General features: G+C 40.5%; 1 protein-coding gene across 7 annotated transcripts in view; it reads left to right on the forward strand.

The window, feature by feature from the left end:
• CRPPA (CDP-L-ribitol pyrophosphorylase A) overlaps positions 1-12,464 on the forward strand; it is a 249,321-nt gene that overhangs the window by 136,315 nt on the left and 100,542 nt on the right. For all 7 annotated transcript variants that reach the window (XR_473753.3, XR_473754.3, XR_008912541.1 and 4 more), the window contains exon 9: positions 9,283-9,414. Coding sequence is in view for 4 of the 7 variants with exons in the window: in XM_007505429.3 (XP_007505491.1) it covers positions 9,283-9,414 (132 nt within the window). In the remaining 3 variants the exon portion in view is untranslated. The remainder of the gene's footprint in view (positions 1-9,282; positions 9,415-12,464) is intronic.

Raw genomic sequence — 12,464 nt, forward strand, 5'->3', positions numbered from 1 at the left:
ATTGAAGGTTTTTCTGTCTCAATTTTAGTTGTTTTATCTGTATATATTCAGGATTTCAATCTTCTTAAACACCATTTTTAACAAATGTTCCCAAGTAGTACGGGAATTGATTTATGGGTTGTAGATGAGTAGTTGGCCAAACAAATTAATGCCTCATATTAATCACTGGGAAGTATTTGAATTCTTTCAACTTTTAACTCAGAAAATTTGCCACAGATGGCATAGCTTTGAGGGGAATAGAAATTTTCTTTCAGTAGTCATTAATTAATTAACAACTTTGGATATAATATACTCTTAAGAATCATAATACGATTCTGAAAAAATACCATGCAAAACAATACAAGGAAATGCTTAATTTATGATTTATTCATTTCTTTATAAGCAATGTTAAATTCTTTCTGGGAGGTGACTCAGCTTAGTAGATAGGTCATGGGTCCAGAAGTCAACAGTTGGTGTTATAGTTTTAACTGTCATAAAATGGGAGGGTTATATTGGGGATGCCATTTTCCTTTTCAGGATGCCATATTCCTCATCTGAAAAATTCCCGAAGGCCCTTTCCCATGCTCAAGCCAAGCAGATATTACATGTTTGGTAAATGCACTGGCTAATTTTTATCTTGTGAAGTACTTGTTGTATATGGAAAAGTACCATTCCCCAGTGGAAGAATGGCCAAAAGATGGGAATAAAAGTTCTCAAAAGTAGAAAAAAACCTCTTAGTGATCATATAACAGACCACTCCAAATCACTAGTAATAAGAGAAGTGCAGATTTAAATAATTGAATTTTTATCTCACACCTAGCAAATGGACAGAGGAATGGTGGAAACAGACAATGCTGAAAGAGCTACAGAAAGATGGGCGCATGCACATTGCTGTTAGAGCTGTAAATTGGCTCAACCATTTTGGAAAGTAATTTGAAGTGACTTAAATAAAATAATTAAGATGCCCATGTGCTCTGCCCCAGAGATCTTCCTCTTAGGCATATACTCTAAGGGAGTCAAAACCAGAAAAGTCACCTATATACCAAAATATTTACAGCAACATTTATTTTTGGTAGCTCAGAACTGGAAACAAAACAGATGTCAACTGATTGGTTGGGGAATGGCTAAACCAATGGTGTTGTTGAGTCATTTTTCAGTAATATGTAATCCTTCATAATCTTATTTGGGCTTTTCTTGGCGGAGATACTGGAGTGTTTTGCCATTTTCTTCTCCAGTACATTTTACAGATGAGGAAACTGAGACAAAAAGAGTTAAGTGACTTGCTGTGGGTCATTCAGCTAGTGCTTGAGGCTAGCTTTGAACTCAGAAAGATAGTCTTCCTTACTTCAGGCCTGGCACAGTATCCATAGTGCCACCGAATCCTGCCCCCCCCCCCCAAAGCAATGGTGTTACATGAATGTAATGGAATCTTACTCTTCCATGGGAAAGTGACATGAAATATTCAGAGAAGCATGGGAATACTTGTAGGAATGACAGAGTCAGGAAAAGAATATTCATGACGATTAGTCTAATCCACAAAGAAACAACAGTCACAAAACAAAACTGAGAGCTGTGGGATTATGGTGACCAAACTTCACCCTGGAAAAGAGATGAGAAAATGTACCTCCCCCCCTTTTGGAAGAGAGAGGATGATATCTGGAATAAGGAAGACTCTCAATCATAACTGATATGGTTACATTTTCTAAATTGCTTTTCCCTCCCTTGTTTAAAATCACTGTATAAGAGAGGACTCTGATGAGAGGAGGGAAGAGAGAGAGACATATTCAGAAATAAATGTGAGGTAAAAGCAACAAAAAATTCCAATCAAATTAACTTTGAAAAGAATATGGGGAGATGTGGGACATGAGTGAAGAGTCAAAAATAGCATGTAGGTTTTGAGCCTGGGGGACTGTGTGGATTGTGGTACCCTCAATAAATAATATGGAAATTGGGAAGAAGGAAGACTTTTACAGGAAAGGTAATGAGTTCACTTTTGGATGTATTGAGTTTATAGTATCTAATAGGACATCTATTTCAGGACATCCAATAGACAAATGAAGATAAGAAGGTTGAAGGGAAGGAAAGAGTTTAGGGATAGAGAAGTAGATTTGAGAATCATCAGCCTAGAGTAAATCCAGGGGAACTGATGAGATCACCAAGTGAAATAGAATAGATACAGAAAAGAAGAAGTGGACAGAGCCCTGTGGGACACCCAGAGTTATTTTCTTGGCATGGTTTGAATGAGATCCAGCTAAAAAGGAATGGTAATGTAGGCAGGAGAAGATCCAAAACCTGGAGAGAAGAGAGTGTTAAGGATAAGAGTAATGCCAAAGGATGTGGAGAGATCAAGAATGATGAGGATAGGGAAAAGGCCATTGGGTTTAGTGATTAAGAGGGCATTACTAACTTGGAAGAGAGTATTTTTGGAGGAGTATTGACACTGGCTGCCAGAAAGATGAGACTCAAAGAAGAGTCAGAGGAAAGGAAGTGGAGGCACCTATGGAAGGCACTTTTCTCAAGGAATCAATCCACAGAAGGGAAAATAGCTAGTTGGAAAAGATAGATGAAGGGAGCATTGTTTTTGTTTTTTAAAGGATGGGGCAGACACAGGCATATTTGCAGGCAGAAGGGAATTAGCCAGTGGGGAAAATCAAGTAAAAGTGAATGAAGATGATAAAGGGGACAATCTACTGGAGAAGATGGAGTGGAATGGGCGCACTTATGCACACAGAAGGGTTTTTCTGGCATGAAGGACCAACTCTTCATGAGAAATGGAGTTGAAAGAGGAGATGATGGCAGAATACATCTGAAGGATTTCAAATGGGGAGAAGGTCTCAGTGTTTTCAGTGAAATATGAGGAAATGCTCTTAGCTAAGAGGGTGGGGAAGAGAAACAGTAGGAAGTTTGAGGAAGGATGACAACGTTTGGAAAAGCTACCATGGAGAGTGAGGCAGACCACCAGTCAGGGAGGTATGAAAGGATTACCTTGCTGCAATGAGGGCCTACTTGAGATTAGGTAACAAATATTCAGTGGATCCATTCAACACGGGTTTGTGATTTTCTCTACCTTCATTTAGCAGCATGCAAATAGGACCAAGGACAGTGGATGTGGGAGTAATCCAAGTGTAAGGCTTTACAGGGATTGGCAGTAGAATACGGGGACAAAGGATTTAGGTACAGACTTAGGGACTTCCTGAGTTCATAAACAAGGAAGTAGTTCATGATGACTAGACATCTTGCCAGCTAATAAGAGAAGCAATATGATGATCTTACTGTGTAGCTGAGGTCCAGTGGAGGAGCAGATCATGGGAAATTGGAAAGCTGAGGAACAGAACGGTTAGTATGTTTCAATATAGGTTTGTTGAAGTCTCCTAATGGATGGGTGAGAGTTGAAAAGGAGAGAAGACTATGAGCTAGACATCAAATGCACTAAGAAAAGGAAAACATCATAGAGGACAGTAGAGTAGTGGCCAGTGTTCTCATGAGATGATCAATAAGAATTGAGGAATTCTCAGAGGAAGAGAAGTCTCTAGGGATCAATATTAGAGAGAGGAACAGCAGTGGCAAAGGGGAGAGGGAGCATTCCACTCCTCCCCCATCCCAGCTTGACCTGTAAATGAGTCAAAGGAATGAGTAAAGGCACATGCAGTGCTGGGCAGGGAGGCCAGGGGGGCCATGTCATCAGGGAGGAGTGGGGTCTCTGGGAGAAAGATAGATGAAAGGCATGAGAAAGGAAGATATTTAAGAGGGAAGCTCTTTTTTTCCCCTGCCATCACAGAGAGCACAGGGGATGGGATGGGTAACCTTGGAGGGGGTGGAAGGGGCCATTGCAGGGCTTGGTCTGAAAGGGATGATGTGAATGGGTTGTGGGTGGTAGAAAATAGCATCTGTAGAAAGAGAACCAGAGGTTTAACAGCCCCAGGATGGCAGGGTATGAGCAAGTGTGAGTTTGTCAGTCGGTGATAAACGAGCAAGTCCAGATGGGTTACCCAGATTCCTGGGAGGTTGGTCTCAGGAGAGAGTCTCTCAGTGTTAGGCAGCTCAGGTGAGGGGACCAATGGGAGGAGCTGCTGAAAGTGTTTCCCTCTGTTCCCTGCAGGCAGGAAGAGGCCAGCCTAGGAGATGAAGGCTCTCTCTATCCTTGTCATTCATCTTTCTAGGCATATTCAGAAACTTGTTTGGACAAACCACTGACTTGCGTTGCTTGGATCTCTTTCTACCAATCCCTTCCTCTCAACTTAGCCCTGGATGGTTTCCAGAGCACTGCCTTTTTTAAAGTTTTTGCCCCAGTCCTTCCCCCTTGGTGGATAGGAAGCAGTGTATACCTTAGGATTGCTGCTTAAGCTAATAGACTTTGTCCTTAGCCATGCCAACCGTAGATCTATTTCTCTTCCTGATAAAAGACTTGGGCTTTTGTTGTGGGTTGTACTAGGGAATAAGTGTTGAATGCAGAGAGTGAGGAATGTTCTTGACTGATTAAAGCATTTGTTTCTGATAATTAATTTTTGCCTCTCTAATTAATGTACCTGTCCTCAGGGACATGTGACAAGCACTCTTGGAACATGTAAATAATTAAGGGATATCCACGTGGGACCAATAATTTATTTAATGGTTTCTAGGCAAATGCAAAGCATCTGTGGCAATGAGCAGAGATGACCCATGGGGGGATAGCGTGGGCAAAGAGAGGGGCCTTCTCTTACCCTTTTGTGCTCGGATTTGCCCACCCACACTGCCAAGAAGCAAACCATATGTTAAGGGTTTAACCAGTATTCCCTTCCCCATCAGCAGCACAGGGACCCACTTAGCCAATGCTTATGAAAAGAAAATGAACTTTTTTTGTCTTTATTACCATCTATTCCTATCTTAGGACTCTATGAGCGACTCAGCTTTGTAGTCGTGCTTGATGAAGGTGTGAGAGGGGAATGGGCAGGCCTAATGGCGCCACATGGGATGCAATGGAAGGCTGACTTTGGGTTCCCAATACCCAGTCCTACGAGTCTCCAGCAAGGAAGTTTCTCTTAGAGAGGGAAGTCCTGGTATCTGGAGCCCGAGACAGCTGCCCTGAGCGAGAGCTTTCCCCATTTCTCTGCAATCATTCCCTTTGTCTTCTTCATAAAAACCTGCCCAATCCTCTATTAAAGTGAGTTGTGCTGGGGGGCAGTGAGGTGGCTCAGTGGATTGAAAGCCAGGCCTAGAGATTGGAGGCCCTAAGTTTAAATCTGGTTCAAGACCCTTACTAGCTGGGTGACCCTGGGCAAGTCACTTAATCCCCCACTTCCCAGCCCTTACCACCATTCTGCTTTGGATCCAATAGGCAGTATTGACTCCAAGACAGAAGGGCAGGATTTTCTTTTGAAAGTGAGTTATATCTCTATACTGTGGGAGACCCTTAAGACCCCAGAGAACCCCCTCTGTACCTGACCAGCACTTCTAGCATTTAAGAGCCTCTTCAGTGAGGGCTGAATAAGGTATTTGGGGTGACTTTTCCTAAAATCCCATCTTCCGTAGGAAAGCTTTTCCTAAGCCTTCTTAATTCTTATGTTTTCTCTCTTTTAATGATTTCTTATAAATCCTGTAGGAAGCTATGTGTTGCCATGGATAGAGCACTGGGACTGCAGTCAGAAAGAGTCCCGAGTTCAAGTTTGGCCATAGATCTTTACTAGCTGGGTGACCCTGGGCAAGTCACCCTGTTTGCCTCAGTTTTCTCAACTATCAAATGAGCCGAGAGGGAAATGGCAAACCAGTTCTGTGCTTTTCCCAAGAAAACCTCCAGGGGGTCAGGAAGAGTCAGAGTCGGACACACCTGAAATGGCTGAACATCACCACTACCACCACCACCAATTTAGCCTGTATATGGCTTGATTGTACCCATTATTTTGCTTGTGCCTCCTTTTAGATGGTGGACTCCTCGAGGACATGGACTGTCTTTTGTGTCTTCCTAGTGCAGGCACTGAGAACAGTGCTTGGCACTTAGCAGGTACTTCGCTTAGTAAATGCTTTTTGACTGACTCATGGACTGACCTCAATACTTCAATCTTCATTTTTTCCCCAGTGAGTTCATGTAACACCTGAGCATTTGGTGTGTGTAGAAGCTCATAGGTTAGCAATAACAACAAAAAACTGAATTCCATGGTAGTAGGAAGAACATGTTTAAAAAAAGCAACAACCAAAAAACAAAACTCTGAGCTTGATTCTGCTAAAAAGGGATTTTTAGAAAAATGGCCCCTTCCTGTGACTCAAGTGTTGGCTCTGTGGGGCCCTTTGCTCTTTGCCATTTCCCCAAGCCCTTCTTCAGCACTCGGTGCCTGGAAAATACTTATTGAAGAGGCTTGGTGAATGCTGAAGCTGAAAGCTGGAGGGATTTGTCAGGTTTTACGGATCTTGAACCCACACCCTTTATTTTAGAAATGAGGAAACTGAGACCCCAGCAGTTTGTGACATGCTCACTGCTTTGATCCTGTCAATACAGAGTCTGACGCAGCAAACTCTGTTCTTGAAAAATGGAGGAGCCCAGGAAAAAAAAGAAAAAAAAAAGAACTTGGAGTTAGCTCTTTGATTATTACTGTTTTACAGGATCTTGTCTGTCTGGCATGGCCACGAAGGCTATGGGAATTAACTTCTCTGAAGGTGTTTTCCATTATGACATAGAATCATCGCCCCAGCTTCTTGGCTTCATGGCATCATAGACTGAGACCTGTTTGGAGGCAGAAAATCATGACTTTGGGTCCTTCCTCTGATCCATCCTGACTGTGTGTGGTCATGGGTGCTGTCCTGGCACCAATGGGCTCTCTCCCAGAGTAGCAGTTCCATAGAAGTTGCCAGCCTTCCATGGGAAAAGGAGTTTCCTCTCCTGGGGCAGGTCCAGCCCCTCTCCCCATATCTGCCCACAGCCATTATTGCCATCCTTTCCAGTGTCTTGGGTTGGAGCCTCCCAGAGGGCAGGGACTGTTTTGCTTTGTCTTTCAAGACCCCATGTTTAGCTCAGTGAATGGCTTAGAGTAGGCACTCAGGGCTCCCTGGTTGGTGGATCTGGATCAGGGACCTCTTCTTCATTGTGACACAGCTGAAAGATGCCCCTCTAGCTTTTATTCATTTATTTTAATTTTATAAAAATTTTAGTGACCCTTTTTTGTTCTTTTTTAAAAATTTTATAATTTAGCCCTTTTTTTTGTTCTTTGAAGCTCCATCCACTTCCATGTATTCCACTGTCCTAGCAGCAAAACATTCACTGATGTAGAAAAAGCATTTGACTTCCTAAAATCATGTCTGTGCCTGAAGGCTCCCCTCAGAGTGATTCTCACATCGATGTTAAAATTACGTAAGTAGATGCTGTTCTTCTGGTGACTTTGTCCAGGGATAAAGCGCGTATACTCTTCTTTCTCGTGGAAGATGTCTGCTCAGATTAAAAAGAAGAGAAAGAGGTTTTGTTCATTGCGAGGTCCTCCCCAAATCCTTCTTCCTTTTGTATTAATTAATTTAGTCTAGGAAAACCAGGTCTCCTCACTTGTCAACAACACTGTGAAGGATAGTGGGCTCGCTAGCCATCCACAAATAGAAAACAAAGCTCATGAAATACCTCCACTGCTTGTAAATATAAGCATCTTGGCTAGGCAAAGAGCCAAGTCCAGAATTCATTAGGAGGAAGGAAGAAGGTTACATGAGGAAAACTGTGGACACAAGATGACTGGTTGCTACAAGAGCGTTCTCTTTACGGCAAATAGATCCTGATGAAATGATGTGGTCGTAAATCATTGACTTCAACGATCTTGGATGAAAACAGTTGAAACGGAACCAAAGGGTAATGAAGACTTGGGTGAGAAAATGACAAAAGGCAAAAATATTCTATGTTAAAGGGGATGGTTAAGACAAGAGCTCTGTCGCCTTTGCAGGTAGAATTGGGAGTTCTAACTTCTAGAAAAAATATATGGAATCATAATGGATTCAGCTACACTGGCTATGGATACATAATGGATTCAGATTCCCTCAACTACAAAAATCCTTTGGCTCTATAGTAATAAACTGGGCATATTCAAGACAGCTAGGACATAGAGAAAGGTTCCATATATATGAAAATATTTATAGTAGCATTTTTCCTCTAACAAAGAAATGAAGCAAAATGGGTACCCATCAGTCGGGGAATGACTAAATAAACTGTTGCACGTGAAGTAATGAAATGTTATCTTAAACTTAGAGACAATAGCTATGAAGAATTCAGAGAAATTTATAAAGATCTTTGTGAGAGGATGCAGAATAAATTGAACAGAACCAGGAATCCAAAATTCACAGTGAACACAATCTTGGAGAAAGAAAAGAAACAACATTGCAGCATATATTGGAAACCTCATCAACGTAGTAGCCAATGTTGGCTCCAATCAATAAATCCTCAAGCATTTATGAAGCTCCTTCTTTGTGCCACTTCATGGGGATGCAGAAACAAAAACGAACCAGTCCCTGCCCTCGGGAACTTATGATTTGCCAGGGGGACACCATACATATATAGAAGAATGTGGAAAATACAGACAACATAAATACAAGATAGTTTTGGTTGAAGAAGGATTGGTGGTCAAGGATGTGAACATTTTCTTGGCAGAATGATAGTGAATTGCAGCTGGGACACCATGTTGCCCAAAGTGCTCAATGTGTTGATTTGTTCTACTTAGTGACACTTCTCTTTTTTACAGAGGGATCGCTGAGAAATGATTTTGATGTCAGAAGAAATAAACATCAATAAAAAGTTATTAAAAACCCAGAAAATTGCAGAATTGGTCATAAATAGATCCAGTCCATTAGTACTTATGACTGGCTTGAGAAGAGTGCCACAAAAGATGATCTAGGACTCATGCGACCACAAAGGAAGGTAGATTGGTCATGTTTTAGGAATGAGAGATGACAGCTCATCGCCTGAGTCAAAGCCGAGCCTCTAGTTGTGTGATAGCTTCTTCTGATGGTGGTCCATCCTTTGAATTTCTTAATATCAACCTATCTCTCATAGGAGGCAGAACACAATTTGGACAGCCTTAAAGTTTCTTTTGATGAGTTGGTTTAGAGCTTAGGAAATTGGCATAACATCATCTTGTCCCTCCTGGGTTTTCAAAAAGATCCATTGGCCATGTGGTAACATTTTGGTGGCCTGGATCATCTGGCAGAAGTTAAAGCACACTCACGAAAATGACTTACAATATCCTACTTTTCCTCTGTTCTTTGAACAACGTTCATTTTCTCTCTTTTTAAAAAGTAAAACATAAAAAACAATGCCTTTTCTGGTTTGGTTCCCTAATTATTTTGCCCTATATTTTTTGGCAGGTGCATTTCCTTGATTTCCAAACTGTATCGTTTAGTGGAAGAATGAAAGAACTGAGGGAAATGAAGGATTTGGCAAAGGAAGTAAAGAAGCAAAATGTTTTCTTATATGGCCTTCTCATCTCTTTCACTCAGGTACGTGGCTTCTCTTTCTCTAGTTTCTCTGCTCTGTAGTCTATAAAATCGATGGTGGGACTCTTAAAATAACACGAGATTGAAATGACATTTAAACGTTTTTGGCTGTAACTTGACTTGTCTGCTCATGTTTCACTTGAGGTCTAGAGGCAAAAAATGTCATTGTTTTGATTAGCACAGGAAGGGGAAAAAACATGAAAATGAGTAAATACTCAAATATGTACATATGAATAGGAGAGCATAGACTCCTCTAACCCCGTTTAGGAACGTTGAAAGATTGACTTCTCTTACATGTAACATTCAATGTGCTGATTCTTGAAATTGATCCATTCTCTTCTCATACCACCCCTGAACACCCTTTTCTCTCCTCCGGTATTGGTCCACCTTTAAGTAATGCTTGGTATTCAGGCACCAAAAAGGGCTTGGCATAGGTCTCAAAAAACAAACACTATCTGTATTCCAGTAGGAGCCAATGAATTTGCTGGAGGCAAAATGAGTTAGTACTGTAGCCTCTTTGTACTGAGGAAATCTGTCTGAAGTAAACCATTCGGAGGACCTGCCCTGCTTCCCTAGTCAGAGGATGGCTTTGCTTCCAGTGTAATGATGGCATTATTCATACTTCAAAAAGCCTGATGGTTTTGAGAGACAACAGATAGCCAACCAAGTGAAATCTTCCGCTGCCCTTTGGATGAAAGGGATTTGGGGCAAACAATTTAGGGAATGGTAGGGGTTTGGGAGTGATAAATCATAGCCATTGATGATAAAATGTATTAGGATTGCTATAAAATGAGAGTGGTATCTCTTGGTTTTTAGACAAAGGTAATTCAAATGGCATCTTTCCTAGTTAAACCTGAGGGTTTTTTTTAAGCCCTTTCAATTTTTTATTTTCTTTTTTCTCACAGAAGATGATAAAATTTTAGGCTGTCTATTAAAATGATTATTCTACTTTGCTTTTGTGTGTTCAAGACCATGTGGAATTTTGAAAAAAGAAATGACAGTAAATAAAAGGCAAGTCTTTAGAAAGCAGCGGGGGAATTTGTGTGGGTGTTCATCATGTCCTAAAAAAAAGAGAGAAGATTTTCAAGTATAGGAGGAGGATTAAAACAGACACTGAGGGTGTAATTCCCAGGTGTGAACTGACTCCTGCGGATAAAATCAGCAGCCCCATTCCAGTGGGCCATGGAGTAATTTTTTTTCCAGTTCGATTTTTTAAAATTAAAAACATGCTTTTATATCACCACGGGGAAGGAGGAGTAAACATTTAACTGAACAAGTGCATAAAGAAGCATAAAAACATAAATTCCATATTGTTTACAATTGTTTAAGTATATATAAATTACATTTGTGCTAATATAAACATCTTCTGCTTTGGAGTTCCCTTTGGATGTTTTACTTGGATATTTTTTCTCTTGATTTTGTGGCTATTTTAAAAATGTAGTCGTAGTAGGCATTACTTATTCTCTTTGCATCTTTTCATATATTTCCAATATTACTTCTAATAACAGCATAACATATCGCATTTAAATATCACAATCAAATCAGTCGTTTCTCCCAATCATTGCATTTCTGTTATTTCCAATTATTTTGTCATTATAAACAAAGCTTCCACATGAATATTTGCATACATACACAGTTTTTTACCCTTTCAATAAAACTCTTAGGGACTAATCCTAGTAATGAGATCCCTTGATCAATGGGTATGAACAGATTTATAGCTATTAATGTGTATTTCCATCTTGTTTTCTAAAAATAATTCATAGCTATTTTAGTAATGTAATATTAGGCTTGTTTCTTCATATTCTTATCAGCATTTCATTTGACCATTTTAATCCATCTGATTCTCAGTTAACATTAACATGGCCATATTTAACTAGATTGGTCTTTAGAAAGCATATCCAATCTATGGCCAGGACCATGTTCTTACCCAAACCCAGTCTTTCCAGCTTGGTCATACCCAGTGTAACTTTTCTTCCAATTCCACAATAGGATCTTGGGAATGTCGGATTACCTCCATAGTATGATGAGTGTTAAAGTACGGCTTTTGCAGACTATTTATCCACTCTAAACCATTATTGTCCCACAAGAAACTATGTTTGGATTATGTGTATGCTCAGACTTAGATCTCCTAGCCTTATGCAGGTGTGTGGGGCCTCTCCAGATAGCTATCATGTTTAACGTATCTAAGGTTCTATTAATCTCTTTAACTTCTTTCTTATTTATTTTTTGGTTAGATTTATCTAGTTCTGAGAGGGAAAGTTAAAGCCTCCTTCTATTATTATTTTGTTATCTACTTTCATCTACATCTCATTTAGTTTTTCTTTTAAAAATCTGAATGCTATAACCCTTGGTGCATACAGATACAATATGGATAATGCTTCATTATTCATAACCCCCAATATATTATAGTTACCCTGTTCATTCTTTCTAATTATATCCATTTTAGCCCCAACTCTGTCAAAGATCATAACTGCTACCCCCACCTTCTCCAGATCAGCTAAGGCATAGTAGTACAGTGTTGGTGAGCCTTTTAGAGGCCAAGTGCCCAAACTGTACACTCACATTGAATATAAGTTTCCCTCTTACCCCAGGCAGGAAGGAAGTTCTCCCATTGGGCTAATGGGCAGAGGGGCAGGTGATGCGAAAAAATGTCTTCAGGTGCAATGGAGAGGGGGGAAGGAACAGACCCCTCTAGCACATGTTCATCAATGGGCACAATATATTCTGCTCCACCCCATCACCTTCACTCTATGTTTATCTTTAATTTTCAGTGTGCTTCTTCTAAACTTGTTTGTCAAGTCCTGGTTTTTTGTTCTTTCTACCATCTTTTTTCTTCCCATGTGTGAATTCATCTCCTCATTTACACTCAATGTCATAGGTATTAGCTGTGCATATCTATCCCCTCCATTCCTCTTTACTATATGTCCTCCTCTTCCTTTCTTTCTATTATATTCCTTCTCAAATGTCCTATTTCCTTTGCACAGTACCTCCACAACTCACACTCCCTCCCCATAATCCTCCCTTGTCCTCTCCCCTTGTCAGAAATAGGTTTT

Source organism: Monodelphis domestica, chromosome 5 (genome assembly GCF_027887165.1).
Source record: "Monodelphis domestica isolate mMonDom1 chromosome 5, mMonDom1.pri, whole genome shotgun sequence".
In the NCBI taxonomy this organism is placed as follows: Eukaryota; Metazoa; Chordata; class Mammalia; order Didelphimorphia; family Didelphidae; genus Monodelphis; species Monodelphis domestica.